Source organism: Setaria viridis, chromosome 2, assembly GCF_005286985.2.
Source record: "Setaria viridis chromosome 2, Setaria_viridis_v4.0, whole genome shotgun sequence".
Taxonomy (NCBI): Eukaryota; Viridiplantae; Streptophyta; class Magnoliopsida; order Poales; family Poaceae; genus Setaria; species Setaria viridis.
In genome coordinates this window covers 568,318-590,486 of record NC_048264.2, presented here as the reverse complement: position 1 = coordinate 590,486, position 22,169 = coordinate 568,318, and the positions used below count along the sequence as shown (strand labels likewise).

The 22,169-nt window shown below is 48.1% G+C and overlaps 4 protein-coding genes across 6 annotated transcripts; 1 reads left to right on the top strand and 3 right to left on the bottom strand.

Annotated features, from left to right (window-relative positions):
- Nucleotides 1-278: 278 nt before the first annotated feature.
- On the top strand, nt 279-7,205 carry LOC117844662 (uncharacterized). 2 transcript variants are annotated; one of them, XM_034725403.2, is made up of 9 exons: nt 279-573; nt 676-826; nt 1,011-1,413; nt 2,066-4,368; nt 4,473-4,561; nt 4,776-5,115; nt 5,231-5,309; nt 6,039-6,218; nt 6,421-7,205. In XM_034725403.2, exons 3-5 carry the CDS (start codon nt 1,399-1,401, stop codon nt 4,543-4,545), a joined length of 2,391 nt encoding a protein of 796 aa, XP_034581294.1. In that variant the 5' UTR covers nt 279-573; nt 676-826; nt 1,011-1,398; the 3' UTR covers nt 4,546-4,561; nt 4,776-5,115; nt 5,231-5,309; nt 6,039-6,218; nt 6,421-7,205. The 2 variants fall into 2 exon arrangements, with proteins under 2 accessions (XP_034581294.1, XP_034581292.1); XM_034725401.2 differs by having other exon boundaries at nt 5,231-5,406; nt 5,501-6,218.
- Nucleotides 7,206-10,181: 2,976 nt separating this feature from the next.
- On the bottom strand, nt 10,182-13,133 carry LOC117842631 (uncharacterized). Its single transcript, XM_034723122.1, has 6 exons — nt 11,775-13,133; nt 11,501-11,620; nt 10,975-11,095; nt 10,813-10,898; nt 10,622-10,729; nt 10,182-10,534 (listed from the first exon to the last, which is right to left on the bottom strand). The coding sequence occupies exons 1-6, from the start codon at nt 13,062-13,064 to the stop codon at nt 10,469-10,471; spliced, it is 1,791 nt and encodes a 596-aa protein (XP_034579013.1). The 5' UTR covers nt 13,065-13,133; the 3' UTR covers nt 10,182-10,468.
- Nucleotides 13,134-15,366: 2,233 nt separating this feature from the next.
- LOC117842634 (uncharacterized) lies at nt 15,367-16,361 on the bottom strand. Of its 2 annotated transcripts, XM_034723125.2 has the most exons (2): nt 16,121-16,360; nt 15,367-16,042 (listed from the first exon to the last, which is right to left on the bottom strand). In XM_034723125.2, exons 1-2 carry the CDS (start codon nt 16,203-16,205, stop codon nt 15,822-15,824), a joined length of 306 nt encoding a protein of 101 aa, XP_034579016.1. In that variant the 5' UTR covers nt 16,206-16,360; the 3' UTR covers nt 15,367-15,821. The 2 variants fall into 2 exon arrangements, with proteins under 2 accessions (XP_034579016.1, XP_034579015.1); XM_034723124.2 differs by having other exon boundaries at nt 15,367-16,361.
- A 2,503-nt stretch (nt 16,362-18,864) lies between these two features.
- Nucleotides 18,865-20,398, bottom strand: LOC117843129 (peroxidase 51). Its single transcript, XM_034723690.2, has one exon. It carries the CDS (start codon nt 20,012-20,014, stop codon nt 19,028-19,030), a length of 987 nt encoding a protein of 328 aa, XP_034579581.1. The 5' UTR covers nt 20,015-20,398; the 3' UTR covers nt 18,865-19,027.
- Nucleotides 20,399-22,169: the final 1,771 nt, after the last annotated feature.

Genomic DNA, 22,169 nt, shown 5'->3' with positions numbered 1-22,169 from the left:
ATTCAGTACATCCTGGTGAAAACTCAGAAATCCAGTTCATTCCCAGAAGGACAAATAATATGAAAACTAGAGCTTCGGCATTATTTTCAACCAAATAGTTCACTCATAAGCGTTTTCCCACTTTAGGCTGGTTTTGTGGAGCCGGCCCATCAGCTGAAAGCTGCAAAAGCCCACGACAAAACAGCCCTCACGAAGGATGGCCCAAGCCCACCTCGATCGCGAGATCAGGGCCCTCTCGCTCGCCGCCAGCTGCAACCACCGGGATATTTACATATTTGCCACTGTTGCAAATGGCACTCCTTCATTTGCCACTCAAATATGTAAATATCCCGCAACCACCAACACACCTTTTCGCCCTCGCCGTCACCGGCGTGTGCGGCGGGCATGTGGCAGCGATGGCCATGGGCATGGACGCACCGCGGAGGGTGGAAACAGGGCCCATGGAGGCCAGCGAGGAGGGCTGAGCGGCGCCCGTATCTCCGTCGCCGTCCACGGCCATAGGGTGCCTGGGATCCGGCTAGCAACAAGGGAATCCACCGTCCGCCCACCTCTCCCGCGCCGGTTCAGGCCAAGGTGGTGGTCGTATTTCTTCTAGCTGCAGCCTGCACTGTGAGTTCTAGTTGATATCTGCTGGTGGCGGAGTAGAATTTTAATCCTGATTGCGCTGCGCTGCAGAATGAATTCAGAATCTTGACGCTTCGGTTGCTTGTGGAATCGAGAAGCATATGGATGCCATGCGAGGAACGGAGGCATATCTCTGCTGTCCATGAGCAAATGACCCAGTCCGTGCACATTTGGCTGCACTCACACGTACTCAGGAGGAAAGGTGTGTCAAAAATTAATCCTTTCTATTTGGATGTTTCGATTTACGCTTGACAAAAAAAAACGAAATGCTTACAGACAACTTTACCTCCAAATTTCCAAACGCACCCATCCATATCATATTTGTAGCTTCCTGGGTGGTTTACATTAATATTTCCATAGCGCCCAATTGAAATTCTCATGTACAGATGGAGCCAATCAGCCAATTGAAATTCTAAGGAAAGGATCTTGACATACGACTAACAGGCCGGTTGAAGAACAAAACAATTCCAAGAGTGGTCCCGACTGACCAACTCCATTCAGTTTTTCCCGTATATACTAGCAAATGCAGGGCCGGCCAGCCTCACACACCGATTTCAAAATATGCCATTAAGCTGCAGCTAGCTTTTGGAGGTTGGAGGGGTCGATTTAAGGATCGGCTGGCTGGCGTCATTTTCACTTGCTCATCAGTTCATCCAGCACACGCACACCGCCGCCTGCGAAGAAGAAATTCTAGCACGTTCGTACTGGGCAGCACCGCGGGCGTCTTGGGGAGGAAGAGAATCAGGAACACTCCCCATCAGTTGGTTCAGCAGAATGGGAAACCATACGGTATGTGCAATGATTTAAATAACGAAACTTTATTTATTTATTACTATGGGAACCATGCATGATTATGCCTACGCCGTTTATTCTTTCTATCTTTTGTTTCCTTTTGTTAGCATAAGAGCTTTTTTTTTCTAATCAAACAAGTATAATTAACGGCCACCACTAACTAGATATGCATATGGGAACTCACCTTAGTTTGAGTCGTAAACACACCACCAGCTAGTTATTCTTTTAGTTATCAATTTTAAGAGCAGATTTAAAAAGATTACTTAAGTTATTTTTCATAATAGGATAGGTGGCTAACTTAGACACAAAAATTAAGGAGTTATTTCAAGAGCCATTTCATAACACATAGGATGGTAATTTGAAAGCAAATTAGATCTAATGGCCTTTGTTGTCAACAATGATTGAGTACAAATTGGGGCTTGGTCTCGGGAGTCGGGAGCTGCTGTTGGGGAGCGAGTGGCGGCGCGAGGCGAGCAAAAGGGAGGTGTCGTAAGAGACCCGCTAGATCTAGCTTTTTAGCGCCTCAATACCCAAGAATCGGTTTGGCTCTGTTTTTATGGAAGAGACCCGCTAGATCTAGCTTTGTGGTCGATATTATTATTTGGCGCCAGGCTTTAATTACATGAGTGCTTTATTTGGCTCATTGCAGCTTCATGAGTACTGCTCGGCGTTGAGGACAGAGCTTGACCTTATTAGTGATGCAAATGCCACATTGATGTTATTGTCCAACTGCACTAAGGACTTGTGGAAGAGCCCTAGGGGAACGGTGATCCGAATTGAGGTACTCGTAGTAGTGGTTGTCTTCCTGCAGTTATTCCTTATCGCCTGCGGGTCCCATCGACGTCGGAGCAGAAACTTCTTCATCCAGAAAGGTGTCTTGGCTGCATACACCCTGTCCTCCTCCCTGGTATCCTACACACTAGGTTCAATGCAGTCTTCGGCCATAAAGAGCGGCATGTACTCAATGTGGGCAATATCCCTGTACATCCTCTTTGGTTGTGCTGACTCTATCACAGCTTATAGTCTCACCGACAACAGCCAGCTCATGAGACAGCTCTTCCAATGTCTTCTCGGCTACCTATACGTGTTCATGATTATGGGAACTACACTGGATAACAAAGGTTATTTAATTTTCAGAGTGCTCCCGCTTACTTCTCTGTTGGCCGTCGCAGCCGTGTATTTTGCGCAAAGGTTAGCGGCATGTCGAATGGCAAGCGAATCATGGTTGTTGAATAAAATGGTTGCTGATTACATGTATCATGAGCACACCATTAGCGGAGAAGATTACGATCCAGCCACCATGACAGGTTACCATTACCTCGTGGAGTGCACCGTGGATCCTATGTCTACATATATTGGAAAGTATGAAACGCGGTTCAGAATTAGAGGCCCTTCTGATCCAATCATCATTGACCTAGACAAGGTGTGGCGAAACGACGATCTAAGCCCTGATCTTAAGGATGCATGCCTTTCCTTCTCCCTTTTCCATCTGTTACGGAGACGTTTCTTTGGGTTTGAGTGCGGTGAATCATCGCAGCCCAAGACACGTGATCTTGTCTTCAAGGGGCTGCTCGCCAAGAAGAAGAAGGAGAATGACGATGGAGGGGCCAGCGCTGCAATCGACTATGACTGGATTTTCAAGGTGATTGAGATTGAGTTGGCTTTTATGTATGACTTCTTCTTCACCAAGTATGCTGCCATTTATTATGGCAATTTATGTACGCAATATGTGCTGCCACTGGTCTCAGCGACCTTAACGGTCGTAACAGCCTTCCTGACGGCTCGAGGCCTGCTGCGGCCTCCTTCTGAAGGGATGGAGGGGTCTGTCATTGTGGACACCACAGCAGCTGATGTTTATCTCACCGTAGCTATACTTGTGTGCATCTCTTTCCTTCAAGTGGTGCAGGTGATGTACTACCCGACGACCATTTGGGGCAGGGTATCTTTTGCTTGCCAGCGTATCAGAAGGGTAGGCCGCTGCATGGGGCTTAAAGAGATTCTTGTCACCATTGGTATGTGGGTGTCAACCTGCCGCTGGTCAGTACACGAGCAAAAGCTCGAGCAGTATTCGTTGCTTGAATCACTGAGCAACTTCTCTAGTCAATCCAAGCTTACCAAGTTCATGGTCAAGCCCTGGAATGTATTTCTAAAGGGGCTATTCTCCAATCCATTCAAGCTTAATCCATTTACGGAGCGTATGGTGCGTCGTCCAGCTGTACCACGTCACGTATGGAGCGTCGTCCGGAAGCCTGGTGAACCTGCAGAGTTGCTTGCAGCAGTAAAGAAGGCACTTGTCCAGTCCCTTGAACGCACCCATCGCCATGGTAATAAGCTGACAAACGGGGCGTTATCACTGTCGTCCAGCGGGGCATATGAGCTATTGTGGGCTTGCAGCCTCGAGCTTCGCCAAGGCCTCGAGCTCGGCTCGGTGTCCTTGCAGCAGAAGGAGAACCAGGTGTGTGTTATTCTGACCTGGCACATCGCAACATGCTACTGCGACAAGGAATTATCAGCATCAGGTACCAATGAACATTATGAGGTCGCCACAAGACTGTCCAAATATTGTGCATACTTGGTGGCTTTTGCACCAAAGCTTCTCCCGGGTCACCACTACGATACATGGCTCGCTTTTACGGTGGTTGCACAAGAAGCATTGAGGGATGCTGGGGATGAGGAGACGATTTACCGCAAGGGCCTAAAGCTGGGGGAGCAGCTCAAGAATGTGCACGCTGACCGTTGTTGGGAGGTGCTGGCGGGATTTTGGGCAGAGATGCTGCTCTACCTCGCGCCATCAGACAATGTGAAGGAGCACGTCGAGTGCCTGGCAAAAGGAGGGGAGTTCATAACACACCTGTGGGCGTTGCTAACCCACGCTGGCATCCTGGACAGGGGTCAAAGCGACATTGCCGACATAGAAAATAATGGAGGGAATCAACCAGCATCGCGTCCAACGTAAGTCCTCTCTCTCTATCAACATATGTTCCAAATAGTATTATATAGGCTTTTGTGCTCCAATCAATGGAATTGTCTTAGCTAATGATGATATTGTTTTTCAGCAATAGGGATGCATGGTCCTTCAACAGGAAAGTCCAGTGCGGATTGTGGAAGGAGCTCCCAATGAGATCATAGTGATTTGATCATAATAGTGAGTATTGTTGCTATCATTAAATTGCTCTGTGTCAGTCATTGAAATTTATATTGGGCACTTCACATATCCTGCTGGTTGCATTATTCGAACCCAGGGAATCCAAAATAAAAATAACAGATACTGAAATTTAAGCGTTACTCAATGTCAAAAATGGGTCCAACCCATCTCCACCTTAGTCATAACTCATAATAATTTACTTTTGAACTTGCAGATTCTAGGAAATCCAAGGAAACTTTCAGCAAGTCCTGATCACTTATGTTGATATTGCCCTGCCACTTCTTCACTTTTTCACTTTTTTAATTGTTCAAGATATATAATTGTTATCCTGGTGTGCTTTAGTGACTTGTTATCCTGCCACTTCTTCACTGATTGGAAGGATGCCGGTGTTGTTCATCTCTACCATTGAGGCCTTTGGCCATCTATTTCTCACAGTGCTTGCCGCTGTACTATATATCATTATTGGTTCTTCTCATGTATTCCTCAACTTGTTTCAGACAAAATACCCCTGGCGACGTCGCCGACATAGAAAATAATGGAGGGAATCAATCAGCGTCTCTCTCTCTCTCTCTCTCTCTCAACATATGTTCCAAATAGTATTATATAGGCTTCTGTGCTCCAATCAATAGAATTGTCTTAGCTAATGATGATCTTGCTTTTCACCAGCAGGGATGGTCCTTCAACAGGAAAGTCTTGTGCGGATTGTGGAACGAGCTCCCGATGAGATCATAGTGATTTAATCATAATAGTGAGTATTGTTGCTACCATTGAATTGCTCTGTGTCAGTCATTGAAATTTATATTGGGCACTTCACATATCCTGCTGGTTGCATCATTCGAACTCAGGTACTGAAATTTAAGCGGTACACAATTTCAAAAATGGGTTCAACCCATCTTCACCTTAGTCATAACTCATAATAGTTTACTTTTGAACTTGCAGATTCTCATCAAAGGAAACTTTCAGCAAGCCCTGATCACTTATGCTGATATTGACCTGCCACTTGTTCACTTTTTTAATTGTTCAAGATATATAATTGTTATCCTGGTGTGCTTTAGTGACTTCTTATTACTGCAAGTCTAATTGGAAGGATGCTGGTGTTGTTGACCTCTACCATTGAGGCCTTGGCCATCTATTTCTCACAGTGCTTGCCGCTGTACTATATATCATTATTGGTTCTTTTCATGTATTCGTCAACTTGTTTCAGACAAAATACCCCTGGTCGTGTGTATTGCCGCACTTTGTATCATTTGTTCTCTGCTTGATGAATGATAAACAACTCTCATATGCGTGCTTCTTTTAACCCGGATGCCTCGCCCTGCAACCGTGTCTCTTTCCCGGCGAGCACCCAGCTCACTCTCACACCATGATGCTCCTACGAGGCATAGTCGTCCTCGTGGAGGGTCATTTTAAATTGCGTATTCCTATGGCTGTTTGGAATGCATCTTCTCGTGCGTCATCGTCTGATTTTCTGATGCAGGCAGGGTTCCTTCTTCCTTGGCCAGTTGCGAGCAGGAAAAATTATTGGACGGCCATTTGCACAGATGGATGGAGCTAATAATTAGTTAAGCACAAGCACTCCAGAGTCCAGGGCCTGGTGGTGGTGCTCATCTCCACTTGATGGATCCGCGCCCGATTCGACGGTATGCCTCTGTTCAAGGTATGCTTTATGCTTGTCACTTTGTCAGCTGTCTATCACTCCCTTTGCTTAGTCGATTTGGTCAAGATTGTCCTCGGCAATCTTGTTGTCTGTTGTCACATAGTATTATGTAGTTCAGAATATATGGCATCGCTCATAGTCAAATCTATTTTTTTTCCCTTGCGTATTTAGTTCAGGATCTCATAATTCTTTATTAATTAAGGCTGATACCAGGCAGAACCTGTCGTCCCTCCATGAATCAAGATCAACTGTGCCAGCAGATGGTGAATGTATAAACCATAAACCCCCCTCTGGCCTCTGCTGATCGACACACTTGGTTTTGCTCGGTCATCTCCTTCTGTTTGCGGCGAGCGAACTGCTTCGGGCATGTCTTTTCCCATTTGTCATGGCCCTGGGAAGCATCAAGTGTATGACGGCGTACAGTGAGGCTGGGGAATTGAAGCAACTGGAGGGCACCCGGTACGGTGGAAGGTGCTGGCAGATTTTCTGGGCCGAGATATGATGTTGCTCTACCTTGCGCCATTGGATAATGTGAAGGCGCATGTCAAATGCCTGGCAAACGGAGGGGAGTTTATCACACATTTGTGGGCATTGCTTACCCACGCTGGCATTCTGGACAGGATCATTATTGCCAATGATATGGAAAATGCAGCAACGAGTGGGAATTATGAGTTGGTTGTGCGCCCCGATCAAGGCGCGAGATATGGTCCGACTCGGTCGTTGGACCGAGTCGGTGGAGATCAAACTCCAAGATATTAACATCACTCCAGGTCCATGTCCTGGTGGCCTCAATAGATTCAGCCAAACGATAGCATAGGGAAACAGTTGGTATAATATCCAGATCATATCGGATTTTAGTTTGCTCGTATGATTTCACTGAATTGGACGTGGCTGTACTACGTCTCATCTTTTCGTTTCATTCATCTAGCTAGAATACAAAGACTTTTTGCTGTGCAGCTTGGCATCAAGATGAGGGAGGTTGTTCTAGTTGTACTTGTTCTTGGATTCTATAACCAAAGCCATCATCTTCCGTATGTAGAATAAATAAATTGTATATGTTAATTATGGAGGCTTTAGCATGAAACTAGGAAGACCTCTTTCTGATAAATACTGTTGTCAAAATTATTTCAAAATTGACTGAGGTGTGTTGATTTCTCCAAAAAGCCTTCGTGATTTCCCCAAGCTAACGTGGCACTGGTGTACTCCGCCCGGATTTGGGAGGAAAAGAGAAAGGAGAGAGCTGCCAGTGCTGTGCTTGATTGCTCACGGAGATGAAAGAGAACATATGGGAAAATAAGGAGAGATACATTTGGGATGCCACTTTAGTGCCCAAAACAGTTATTTCTGATATCACAACCTTGTTAACTACCATTAATAGGGTTTATATAGAAATCAAGGTCCATTGTTTATACCTTCGAGATAATTAGCCTAAAGACTCCTTTCCCGTCCTTCTAAAAAAATTTTCCTTATGCTACCACTATGCATCTATACCTAATAGGTGTCCCTGTCATTTATGCTTTTATCTAATATTTAGAATTGATTACTTTTACCAACAGAACCAAAATTAATATAAGCTCTTCTAAAGCCATGACCTCAATAACAGCATAGCTGCGATCTACCACCATGCCAAAATGGTGATGGGTGCCCCATCATTTTGGCGTTATTAATATTACCTTACTGTACATCTACCCATTGCAGCTGCCTTATTGCATCGCTTTGAGGGCAAAGGGTCATCTTGATCTTGGGGATGTGAACGTGACCTTATCAAATTGTGCAAATGACCTTTGGTAGGGTGCCAGGGTAACAGTGATCCGCATTGAGGTATTTGTGGTGCTCACTGTTATCATCCTGTTGTTCATGGTCGCCTTTGCGTCATGGGTTCGAATCTCACAGATCGCGACCCCCCGATATTTTTTTATTTTTGCAAATTTTTTTTTGCAAAACCATTTAGTCCCGGTTGGTAATACCAACCGGGATAAAAGGGGCGCGAGGTAGCCCCTGGCGGGGCGACCGTTTTCTCCAGGTTGATAATACCAACCGGGACTAAAAGGGGTCTTATATCCTGGTTTGGGACCCGTGATAAAAGACCCCCCTTTTATCTCGACGGATTAATCCCGAATACATTTTTAGGAGATATGCACCCTACGAACCGGTACTAATACCGAGTTTTCTAGTAGTGTATTGAAGACTCTGAGGTCATTCATCTTGTTCGACGGAGTGCCTGCAAGCCTGGGAAACCCGTAGAGCTGTCTGCAGAAGTAAAGGAGGCACTTGTTCAGTCTCTTGAATGTACCCAGGGTGTTCTAACAAATGGGCAGTCATCACTGAGGTCTCACAGGGCAGATGAGCTCTTGTGGGCATGTAGGCACTATGGCACAGGCAGCTCGGAGCAAAAGGAGAACCAGACACAGATCATCTTGACATGGCGAGGGGCTGGCGAGGGGAGACCTCAATCAGCGTGACCTCGACGTCGCCACAAAACTGTCCAAATACTGTGCATACCTTGTGGTGAGCGAACCAAAGCTTCTTCCTGGGCACCATTATGACACATCACGTGTGTTTATTGCAGTTGTAGAGGAATCAATAAAGAATTGTGAATCAAATAAAGAGGAGATATTCCACAAGGGCATGAGGCTGGGGAAGCAGCTGGAGGGAATGGAGGAGGGCACCCGGTGGAATGTGCTGGCGGATTTCTGGGCGGAGATGCTGATCTACCTCGCGCCATCAGACAATGTGAAGGAGCACATCGAGTGCCTTGCAAAAGGAGGGGAGTTCATAACACACCTGTGGGCGTTGCTCACCCACGCAGGTATCCTGGAGAGGGGTCCAAGGATTGTGATCCCCAACAACATAGAAAATGCAGAAGGGCAGCAGCCACATCAAGAGCAAGCGCAAGGTCTTCAGCCTGACCAGCCTCACACTGAAGATGCACAAAATCTTGTGAACCATCACGAGATTGAAGAAGAAGAAGAAGAAGAAGCTTCGTCTAACCTTCGTGCAAGAAGAAGAGGAAATACACAAAATGTAGAAGGGCAAAAGGCACATCAAGACCAAGCGCAAGGTCTTCAGCCTGACCAGCCTCACACTAACGATACACAAAATCCTGTGAACCATCACGAGATTGAAGAAGAAGAAGAAGAAGAAGCTGACAGAGGGGCACATGTACGTTCATGGCAACGGTGGCTTCTCTAGTTTGCCTGCTCAAGGCAACTACGAGTGGAAAGTGGAAAGTGCGTGAAATGTAAGTTGCGTGACTATCTCTGCAACTTTACAGTATTGCATTTTGTATACTACAGATTTATTGCATTTGAAAGTGGCAATTTTCCAAAATCCTTTTCCATAGAAGAACGTCATGTTTTGCAAAAAAAAATCTATGTACTTAGGAACAACATCTTTTAAGGGAAAAATCAAAGTATGTCTTATGTCTAGTCACATATATATATCGTTACTGAGCTTGTTTACTTTCGAACTTGCAGATTCCAGGAAAGCTCTACATCTTTATTCCAGAATTATCCATACTTGCTCGAACCTCATATTGTCCTGCAGAGTTCTTCATTTTGTAAACTGTTACATAATCGCAATTTGTCTCTGTTGTATGCTTTAGTGGTTTTATATACTCAAGTGCGTGCCTGGAAGAATGCTGGAGTGGCCGGACTCCCGTTTTGCAGTTTTGGTTTAGTTCTTTCTTGTGCTATGTATTTAGAATTTTAGATGGTTGCTTGCTGTTATATTAGCATTGGTTATTTTCATTTTCTTGTCTGTTGTTTCAGACAAATTAAATGGCTTTCAGACATGTGTATTGCCAGTTTGCCATACTTTGTATCTTGTGTGTTGTGTCTCTCTTCTCAATTATCGATACACAGCTCTTGTGTGTGTTCCTTTTTAAGAAGGTACTCATTTTATCTGACTTTTCTGTTTACTAATCATTTGCTGCCTTGCTGGTGAGATAGAACAACTGCCATCTGAATCTTCTATCAGCTACCATGTCATTGAGTATTAGAATTCAGAAAGAAAAGGCTTGTCAGTGAGACAAGTCTACGCCTTGTTAGGATTCGTGCTACTACTGATAATAAGGCTGTAAATGTGCCAGCGTCCCCTTCATCTTCAGGCTGTAAATGCATGAACAAAGCTTAACAAAGCAATACATTGTTCCTAACTGAATAACTGTTACTGCTGCACTTAACAAAGCTTCATTTTTACCAACCACAGTTGCATTCTGGAGTTGGAGACTGGGAAATGTTGCATGAAGGCTACTGAAAATGCTGACTCCTTTGGTTTATCTGTATCCTTTGCCCTTGTAGGCTGCTGTACTTCACCTGTTCCAGCAACATTAAAGAGCGGTGAGAACATCAACAATACTGGCAGACTAAAACCGATTCTATCCGTCTGGATGTACTGCTTACGTGCATTGATGCTAGTGTGGACAGCAAGTCTCTGCACTGCGCTATTAGAATGTGTTCTTGAATGAATACTCTGGAGAGCTGGGACGCCAACACATTCGTCCGGGCTAACTGCAGAAAATGTGGTAGCATTGTGCAAATGTTACATGGTTCCAAGAAAACTAGCAAGTGAATTCATGTACCAAAATCAGCACCTTAGGCAGTTGAGCACTTGTTGAGTTTCCTATAGGATGCATGACATCAATTGCAGCGCTAAGAGCTTTTTTTATTCCTTGAATATCTGCCTGCAAATATGAAGTCTTAATATTTTGATTTGAAGCAATGTGGTAAAAAAAATCATTGTTTTTATGATATACTAGCCATTGCTCCATTGGAGACAGGAAGGCGAAGGATGGTAGCATTCAGGGCCTGTGTTGTTCCAGATAAAGAATGAGCATGATCCCTCTCCAAAAACGACCATTCTTCCAGGTATTTCATCTGCATATTGTAAGTTTATCAGATTTTACCAAAAGAACGTGTACTCAAAAGATTACTTTTGTGTCTTAAAGTAACTAGTTGCTCGTGCAGGTCCGAAGGGCAAAACAGGGTGTACTAGCTTTAGACTTTAAGCTAGCATTAAAGCTTATCTAAGTAGTACTTATGAGCCAAATCGTGACATTCAAGTTCGCAAGCCAGTACAACGCCATAAGTCCATATCATTAGTGATCTTATGATCTGATTTTATCTAGTACTTCACAACAGATGTAATAAAGATCCATGTGCTAATCATTTGGACAGTCAGGAAATCTGTCTCCAAATGACCTAGTGACTAGTGTACTACTCTGCTCATGCCCAACTGCCAAAAATTGCATTACTCTAGTTAGATCAACAGGAATTTCTTACCTGCCCTCTTAGAACTGCCATGAGTTTGCAGTTGGTCCGAAGCAACTGTAGCTGCATCTTTCTAATGGCGACCGATTTGCGCATCCTCAGGATGGCAATCCATGCACCACTTAAGGTTTTCTGTAATGAACATGGGGATGATTAGCTTTATGACTGAAGGTGAGAAAACAGTCTTCAGTACATTACTCTGAATAATTTTCAGCTTAGTCTCAAGTTTTGTCCACCATCCACTGTACGTTTCTGACGGAACAGAGAGGCTTACTCAGTCACTCACCTCTGCAGCCGTGCTCTGCAAAGAAAGCGTAGTTCCAGCCTGCGCATTCACGAGCCGCCATTGCAAATGCTGGGTGTAGAGTAGCCTCAGTTGGTGCTCCTCCTCGGACTTAACCGCCGGAGGTGGCTTCAACTTCGTGTCACCATCGAAGCCGCGACCGGCAGAAGAAGCCCTGCCCTGCATGTTCGCGGCAGAGCCAGGCGCCTCGGCGGACCGCCGGGCCGGGGATTGACTCGCCGTCCTCCCGAACGAACTCGCCACCGGCTTGCTCGGCGACGGCCTGCTGAACGGCGAAGACAGCAACCCGTTGAACAATGACTTCTTCTTCTTCTTCACCGGCGCCGGCGATGGAGATGCTGCAGAGGTGCGTGACGGCGACGGTGTGGCCGGGTAGGCGAAGCGTTCGGAGCGCGTCCCCATGGCGTCCCGCGCGAACCGCGCGGAGGAGCTCATGATGACGCTCCTCGGCGACGGGCGCGGCCCAGAGCAGACGCTGCGTCTGGGCGCGCCGCCGCCGTTCCCGGACCCGCCGGACGACGACGAGGTTTCCGTGTCGTCGGAGGTCAGAGCCAGCAGGTACTCGTTCGCGCCGTCCACCGACGCGCGCCGCGGCGTCCCGTGGAACGCTGCCGACCGCGCGGCGCTGAAGACGGCGGCGGCGGCGCTCGCCTTCCTGTTCGAAGCAGAGTGCTCCGCGCTCTTGGCGAGCGCGCTGCGGCCGCCGTGCCCGCACGGCGGCGCGATCGCCGACGCGGGCCACCGGTACGTGTTCTGGCTCGCGTCGGACACCTTGGCCCGCGCATCCGTGCCTGAGGTACCGGACCTCTTCTTCTCCGGCGTGGCCGCCGGCACCGCGGCGGGCGACGTGGACGACCTCGCGCTGCTGGTCTCCAAGGAGTAGGTCGGGCTCTGGAACGCGACCGCAAGCGTCCGCGTTGTCGTGGTGGCGCTCCCGCAGGACGCCGCGGCATCTGTGGCGACGGCGTTGGTCTGCGCCGGACGCGGCCGCTCGGCGGAGGCTGGCGTCCTCGGTGCAGGGGACGCCGCGGAGGAGAAGGTGGAGGTTGGTTTGGAGGAGGGGCTGAGGTAGCGGGAGGCGACGGTCTTGGTCTTGGACTTGGACTTGGGCACCGCGGCGACGGCGCCGACGCCGGCATTGGCGTTGGCATTGGAGAGCGCGGCGGTGACACGGGCAGCATTGGAGTTGGAGAGCGTGGCGGGGCGGTGGCGGCCGCAGGTCGTGTCGAGCGGAGGCGTGGCGACGGTGGCGTCCACCATTGCGGATGGCATCCTTGCTGCCGGCCGGCCGGGTGGAACCGAAGCAACTGAAACCAACGGTCGTCGATGACGAGTAGCAGCTTTGGCTTTGCATGTCTACAGCCTAGGTGAAGTGATGCTACTATTTATGCTCTGCTGCGTGTATCAGTGTACGTATACCTTTCGATTTTTCGCTGCTTCGAATATGTGTACAAGATATATATGCCTCCGATTCAAAAATCCGTTTTGACCTTTTTCTTCTAATAAATAAGAAATAGTAAAATAAAATCTCTTCATCTAAACTTTTGAACAATCCCTTCCTATCACGTAGAAACACTTCCAATTATGAGCCTATTGTCCCACCAATCAATTTGATTGATTGTTTAATGATCGATCATGGTCAATCCTAAACAATCAGATCACCAATCATGTCGAATATCTTTCAATATTAAAACCCTCTATCAATCAAATTAATTGATTGATTGATCGAAGCGCGAATACTTTCGTGTTTGTTTTCTAACCTATCGCGCTTTTCTATAATCATGACAGTTGTACTGTACTCAGCTTCTTGGTCGCGTGGCGTTGGTGCACACTAAAATCAGCATTTGAGACCAGTGGAATGCGGTTGGTTGTTTCGTGCCTTCCCCGTAGGTGTCCAAGAATATCTGATGGAGTACAGCATCTTTATACCGTACTTGCTGATGATCCAGGTACGTAGTAGCGTAGCTGCCTAGGTACCATGCACGCATTCTTCGTAGAAGCTGAGTGTACCTGTTAAATACGTACAATATTGGTTGCAGTCAAGCGTACAGACAGAGTATCCGTCTTTGTATACTCGATCATAAGTGCGACGTACCCATGCATGCACGCACGCACGTACGTACGTACGTGCAATATTGGTTGCAGCATGCATGCATGCGAAGAATATATGGTCCACGTCCAGGCCACCAATAATTTACTGTGTTTATTAACGCGGCGTAAGTCACATGCTTGGCATGTGGTAATGCGCCGTGGGTGCGTTAATTCCAGACCAAAACCGTATGAGGTTTGGCCGTAACACACCACACACGACGCGTGTTAGCACAGCAGAATCACTGTGCGTGACCGTCCGTCCGAACGCCGCCGGTGCCGTTCCACGGCCTGTACTGGCCCACTTGCTGTTCCTGGCTGGGCACTGGGCTCCTCCCCCGGTGTCAGTCACGGCCCATTATCTATCTTTGTTTGGGCCGATCGTCGGGCTCCAGTTGGTCACATTTGTCTTGGGCCTGCCTCCTCCTTGGCAGAAGAAGAGAGAGAGGACAATCACTCGAGATAAATGTTGACATGGATCATCATGCAACTAATGAACCGGTGAATGCCGTGCACCCGGCCACCTGTTGGGACGGGCCCGGCTGCCCACGGAGGTTGATGGTTACATGCATCGACCTGATAGCAACAGCTAGCTGACGTACGCCATGCAGCAGGATTAATGAATTCTCGAAGCTTCTAATAAGCTTGTGAGGTTTGCTTATGCTGCTTCACTCCTGCAGTCTGTCCACCTTGTCTGCATTACTTACGTCCAGTCGCATCAGCAAAACTGTCGACAAGACAAACATGTGCTTGATCATTTCGTCTAATAAAAATTCAGCAAATCTCTCACCGTCCGTTAGAAAACAAAAAAAAAAAAGGTGTGTGTGATCGATGGTGTATTTTACTTGTGTGTGGTTACCAGCTCGCTTGTTCATCAGAGATACCATGGATGCATGATCAGGGTTAGCAGCTCGCTCACGTCAGCTTTGGTCAATCCGATATTCTAATATCAGATCATCACAAAAGACATGAAGACAACAACAAACAGATGGATAGATGATGTACTCCGACTACTGAGCATCGTGCAGTCCCTGTCCATTCGCCATCCGCGTTGAATTTCTGAACGGTCGGCAATGGATCGGCCGCACTGGTTTTTTCTGACCAAGACGTTGCGTGTATGTTCAGAGTGTTATTGGAGACCGAGATCTTTTGTTTGTTTTTTTTTTGTTTTTTGAGACTAGACTAGGCTCAGCGCGCCATTATATTCCATCATCAGAAATCGCCTCCCAACCCTCTGTTTGTCAATGCTTAGGATAATACGGGTTTCAGCCTCTGATACTGACGGCCAACCATGCATCGTTCATCTAGAGCTGTCCAGTCCATGATCGGATACCATCACAGTTCTGTTCTCGATCGGTCAGCCTCCCTGTGTACAGTACAGCTTCAACGCAAGCACGTCAGTGGAAAACGGCTCTGAATTCTGCCCTCAAAAAGAAAAAAGAAACATTTCACTTGAACAACATAGCCAAGCTTCTGCCCACAGATATCATTGTGAATATGTGATCGATCATCTTTTATTTACGCAAGACTGTAACTTTGTACATAACAACACATGGAAACATAGAGCCGCAGCAAGGAACTGGTCTGTCGGATGATCGAGAACAACCATCAGAGACAGAGACAAAATTGGCCTTTACACTCACGTATAGCTAGCGCCAGACATGGACCAAAATTACATCACAGAAGCCTCTGTATGTACAGCTCTGACATGACTATATACCATATACGAACTTGGGGATCCAACTGCCTCATCTCATCTGAAACGAAATCCCCGCGTCCCCAAAATTGTGTGGTTGCCTCCAATGGCGGCGCTCGATCGATTCATCAATTGTTCTTCTAATCAACAAGGCGGCGGCGGCGGCAGCAGCAGCAGAAGAAGAAGAAGAAGAAGAGGACCCCTTCTCTGTCTGAAACTCTGAATCCGACGAGCAACTCGGATGATCAGAGCGCGCAGCAGTAGGAGGCGAGGCTCCTCCAAGCGACGGCGGCCTTCCTCCCGACCCTTGGCCGCCTCGAGCCCTTCCCGGCGGCGGCGGTGGCGCCGTCCATGGCTCCTCCCCCACCTCCGGCGCTCTTGCTGCTGCTGCTGCTGAGCATCTCCCACATGACGTGCACGTCGCTGTACTCGCACGTGCGCACCTCCTTCCGCAGCCGCCCCAGACCTGCAGCACCCACACCGTCAGCCTCGCCGTCGGGGTCCATCGCCGTGTAGTAGCTCGACGACGACGATGACGACTTACCGGTGGCTCGCCGGAGCCGGAGCCGCGCGCTGAGACCCCGCCACACCCGCTTCACCGGCACCGCCGCGCGGCCCAGGCACGACATCGTTCCTCTGCTCTGCTCCCCTGACCTCCGATCCTCTGCTCGGCCGACCTCGCCGGAGCTAGCTGATTATCTCTGCTGACCACTGGGAGAGAAGAGGAGAGGACAGAGGAGGGAGTCGTTGAAGCTGTCTCAGCCTATCTGCAGCGTTGGCAACTGGGGTGCCTTTATTTATAGGTGATGAGATGGAAATGGTGAGATGCGCGTGATGGACAAGACAGACAGGGAAGCCGATCGACGGCGTCCGTTGCCTGCCGTCCGCCCCGATGTGGACGCGGCGGGCGCCGGCGAGCGCGCACGTGGATGGACCTCGCTTCGTCGCCGCTTCCCTTCCCTTCCCCCGGCGCACGGGGGGGCACAAACGGCGGACCAGGCCAAGTGGCCAACTCAACTCAACTCAACTGCCTTGCCGCGTCAGGAACTCAGGATCCAACGGCCTGTGAATGTGAATCCATTTCCTTTCCTTTTTGCCTTTTTCGTTTCTTTTCCTCCTGTCCTCTAGTGTCCAAATCCCCTTTTGATTTTGGTTACCATTTGTTCTTTTTCCCCCCTCATAAGTACAATCAACATATTGGACCTAACAAATTTGAAGCAAAGTTGTTTTTTTTCTTTTGTTTTTAAGCATGTTTCAGGCTTTCAGACTGACAGTTACGGTTGGCTAGGTGGAATGGACGATACTTGATTGTCAAAAAAAAAATGAAAAATTGTCAAGCGCATATGCACTTGAGGCCGTGAGGGAGCCACGATTCAATAGTGTCTTCTATGAAGCAAAAAAAGAAAAGAAAAGAAAAGAAAAATTAGTGTGCATGTTTGTAGGCACGTAGTTATCGATTTGGGTCAGATAACAGTTGTTATGCTGACATAGAAATAAGATATATGGTCTGGTCTGACATGGAGTTTTCTATTGTTGTAGGTGCCAGATAAGAAGAGAGCGCAAGCTGATGTTGACAGTTTGTTTTTGACACAAAACCGACGGCTGCAGTTTTCAGCAGCAACACACCAGTGACCGATTACCTCTCTAGTACTCCCTCCGTTAGCGTTAACGAAAGATGTTGAATTGACTCAAAGATATTTAGACCCCCAATTCGATTGATCTGTCAATTGACAGTATTGTCAGCTTGTCCATGAGTCGAAATCAGTCCATGAATTAGCGTCTGATTATTATCCAACTGATTGCTTCATTATTATATCCTGCTAAATAACAATTAGAATATGCAACACCCCGTTCTTCAGTCTTTACCTAGGGTAGATCATGGTCACGCGGTAAGCCGGTAATTAACAGTAACAGCGTCAGTCTACAGGAAGTCTTCAGCATCGATCTTAAGAGTTTTCAGACAGCACGCAGCATACGCATATGCCGCTGCAGTGTTCTTGAAGCCGATGCTGAAACGCGGGCGAGCGAGCGAGTGGCTCGGATTCCTGACAAGGCTGTTTGCATTGTATCAGATAAGAAAGATCCCTCAATTATTCTTACGCCCTTTTTCTGTCTTTTATTTTCAGGATAAGAAAGGGAGCACAAAAGAACGGGCTTCCTGGCTCTTTAGTTATTCTTGCAACCGTCAGTTACATGGTTGCATTCCACTTGGCCACAGATGCCATTGCCAATGCCATCACTCTTTCCTTTCTTTCTCTCCTCGATCGACAGAAGATGGAGAAGAACAATGTGCGTGCATGTCAACTTCCATTCTTGCCGGCCGGTTAAGTATGACATCACCGGCCGGTTTGCTGCAGTTAGTTTGATCCTTCTCATGTCAAGGGTCACTGGTTAGACAGACAGACCGCAGCTCTTCCATCACTGAAACTAGATGCTTCCACTCTCTAAAGCAGCTACTGCCTCCGATCGATCACACTCGCACCCCACTCTCAACTTCTCGCCACAGATATGGAATGGAATCATGCATCGCCGGACTAAAAGAACAGCTCTCAGCCACTTTTTCTTTTCTTTTTGGAACGAACAGATCGAACTCGTCCTAGCCACTAGTTTTCAGGGGAACTACTTTCCGCTCGTTCCCCTGTGCTTTGCTCGACCTCGCCGGAGCTCTATCTGTCGATCGGGATGTGGCTCCCGTTTATTCAGAGGTGCAGTGGAAACGCTTCAGAGATGGACGATGGACTCGGCAGCGCGGACTAATGAAGATAGGCGCCACCAGAGCTGGCTGGCTAGAAGGTATGCTCGTTGGACGCTCCGACGTAGGCAGACCACGCAGTTGTGGCATAGTTCGTGATGGAAGACCCATGCCTGAATAAAATCCAGAATTGACCATTGCATTGAGCACCCCTCTCGCCCCAACATGGTGAACAATAGCATCAAAAAAAATTAGTGTTAAATTTTAACATGACCAGTTTGGAGTTCAACTCAGCTGGCTCTAGCTCCTTCATGGCCAGTCCAGATTCTGGATGATCCACTAGACTAGGTGCAACGAAAAGCTACTCCATCAGTGGTTTTGAGAATATCCGATCCGATCCGATCCAAAGGCGTACCTAGCAATGCAATGGTCCCAACCACACTTCCATTGCATGCCTTGGCTAGATCGAGAACAAGTGGGTATATCGCCTGATGTGAACATGCCATGCCCAATGATAGTTGAGCGGCATTGCCAAGTGTCTTCACTGTCCAATCACGCGATCAACGGCCGAGATCAAACAACAAGCAACAGGAAGATGAACAATCAACTAGAGGATATTTTTCATATCAAATAAGATATTTTTTTGTTTTCTACGTACCTTAAGAAATTATTAATATAGAAATTATTTTTTTTCCTATATAAACATAACAATTAGTTAAGCAGCAATGTTGCAGCACCTCTGCAACCTGCATGCTCAACTCAATTGAGCACTGCGCAGTTGCGGCGGATGTTCCCTTGGGCCCCAGTCTTGACCCCGATCCGGCCCATCTTGGTGATTGCAGTCACGAAGGCTTGGCTGAACGCCACGCTGCTCTTGGCCCAGGTATCAACCGTGGGCCTGGACCTCGGGTCCGTGTACAGCACCTGGTCGGACGCGAGCAGGCCCATCCCGTCCTGCAGGTTCTTGAAGTACTGGTTGTCGAACACCCGCGGCGTGACCACGTCCATGGTGACGGCGATCCGCGGGTCCACCCCCGCCGGGCACCACTCCCGCAGCCGCGCCGCAAGGCTCCGGTTCAGCGTCGGGTCCGGCGCCGCCGCCCCCTGGATCCGGCCGGCGAAGGTGCTGCAGTGCGCGAACCCCACCGTGTGCCCCGCCGAGAGCGCGATCATGTCGGTCCGCGACAGCCCGTTGGTGGCGAACAGCGCGGTGAGCTGGTCCAGGTTGAACGACGGCGGCGCGAGCTTGCCGTCGACGCTGCTCGCCGTGGAGCTCAGGCCGTCGAGCCGGCCGAGCTCGACCGCGTACGAGGGCCCGCCGGCGAGCGCGATGGCGTCCCGGGTGGCCATGGCGAGGACGTCGGCGCAGGAGACACGGCCCCGGCACCGCGGCACGGCGTCGACGGCGGCCCTGGCGCGGATGACGGTGTCGAAGCCGTCCCCGGCGAGGGCGAGGTTCACGGGGTGGTCCTTCTCGGCGGTGTTGTTGGGCGTGGACGCCACGAGCACGGAGGCGTCGCAGCCGGTGACGAAGCAGTCGTGGAAGAAGAGGTGCAACGTGGCGCCCACCGTGATGAACGTCTCCCGGTACTTCTTGGCCACGGCGCCGCGCACGATGGACTCCACGTCCGGGCACACGCCGGCGTAGTGGTCGCGCCGGAGCTGCGCCGCGCACACCGTGGCGCTCGCTGCCAGCACCAGGAGCGCCGCCGCCGCGGGGCTTACGCTGCTGCTGCCGGTGGCCATTGATTAGTTTGTCCTCCAATTCAGCTGGGGCTCGATCGATGGATCGATCGTCAGCAGAAAATGAAGAAAGGTGGGACGAGCTGAGCTCGTGAAGTGCAAGTAGTGAAGTGACAACGCGGCACGCGCGACGACGATGTGATATAGAACACGCCGGCGGCCGGCGAGGTGTAGTGGAAGAAGATGAGATCATGAAAGGCACCCATCACGGCACACGTATAGATGAGCGAGGTGGATGTAGTTTTCGGCGAGGTGAACGAATGTGCCCATAGCGATACGGCACCAGCGGTCCAGTCCTTCACTCCAAAGATATATGGAGCACTAACTGGGCTTGTTTGCACTCCATGCCGCCTCCACTGCTAAAAGTTTCCATCTTTTGGTGGAAATCTGAAAAGGACTTGCCTACACTCCCTCGAGAGAAAAAAAAGTGCCTTGCCTATATAGCACTTCAAGTAGCACACACCACTGGAAAACTCACATTTAGTCTCGGTTGGTAGGTCTCAAATCTCTCTAAAAGTCATTCGGACTAATTTTTCGAAATAAAAGAGGAGATGTTTATCTAGTAGTGCTAGTGCAGGTGCGTTGCCATAGTTAATACAAATTTTGTTGCTTGTTTTAATTTTATTGTTCGCTTTGCTAATATTGTTAGTCTTTACCACCCTAATATCACTATATTCCCTTGGGCCTGTTTTCTTCCTTGTGCAACCCCACCCATCACCTCCATGCTCTAGCGGTCCAGCCCATTCGTTTTGCTTAAGAGAAACATCGGGCTCGCGCCAAGTATTAAAATATATTGCAGGAATTCACCTTACACTTACATGTGGGACCCAAGTAAGCAGGGCTTATCTACTATAATAAAAGAGTTGAGGATACAAATTGACAAGTGGCTACAGCATAGCTGTTGGTTAAAGACTATCCGTTCGATTGGTCATAGGTTCGACTCACTGGAGGAGAACGTTTTCCAGCTAAACAACCGTGTAACAGTGAGTGACGTTTTCTATTTGGCTTCGTTAGCAACTTTTATGACATTTCGTAACATCGTCACTAAATTTGCTCAGATGCAAAATTTCATAACGTTTTCAGCCAAAAACGTCATAAATTTATGACGTTTTGACATATGTCATAAAATTTTCATCATAAATCGGAACATTTATTGTAGTGTATAGAAACCACTATATATAGTTTTTGGGTTGGGAGTGGATAAATCTCATACTCCGATACATAGAGTCATGCACACATTAAATGAATATCACATGGGATGATTTGAATAAAACTGTAGCTTGGGTTCAAAATTCAAGATTGGGAAACCATATACATGTGTTGGATACTAATAACACACTACGCATCTACAACCAACACATGACTACTAGTATGTACGAGGTTGGGAACAAGCGCTCCATTCTCGCACGCCATGGTTTAGCTCAAACCGTCCAACCGGTTCTTTCTCTTCTATTTTCACTCCTCCTCTTAGGATTTTTTATGATAATTAAATTATTGATCAAATATTATAAAGTTTGAATCTTAATACGTGTGCACGTCCTACCAACAAAAATAAAAGAAGAACACGTTAGCATGTCATCGAAAAAATACTCATTCGAATGGGTATGCCCTGCCAGGACGCATTCAATCATTTTTGCCATTTTTTGAAAGAAGACGACATGGATCGACGAGACGACGAGGCGTGTGGCATACGAATCACTAGGCGCTCCAGGCTGTGCGTGTCCGGTTCCGATGTCGACAGAAGACGCCAGTGCTTCGTTCTCGTCGTGACCACTACATATACTGCAAGTAAAGGAGCCAAACAATCTGGGCATTGTCATTGTAACCGCCTTCCTCTGCATCTCCACCGCATGTTTTCATGCCCCATCGGGGAAGAGATTTTGTGTATGCAATTTCGCAGGCCGTGCCAAAGTAACTCCATGGCTCGACGGGATACAAACTTGGACATAAAGTGTTGCAGGTACATTCCAAGCTCAGTTGGGTTTTTGCGACGACAAATAATCTTTCTCCCGAATTTCTGTTGTCCATAGAAGTTGTATCTAGTTTTTGGTTGGTGCAAAATGGGGGCACCTTCCAAGCTCAGGGCAGTGCACAATGGGGGGGTGATATGAACCCGCTAGGGTTGATTCCCGATCTTTCGATGAGAGAGGCGTGGATA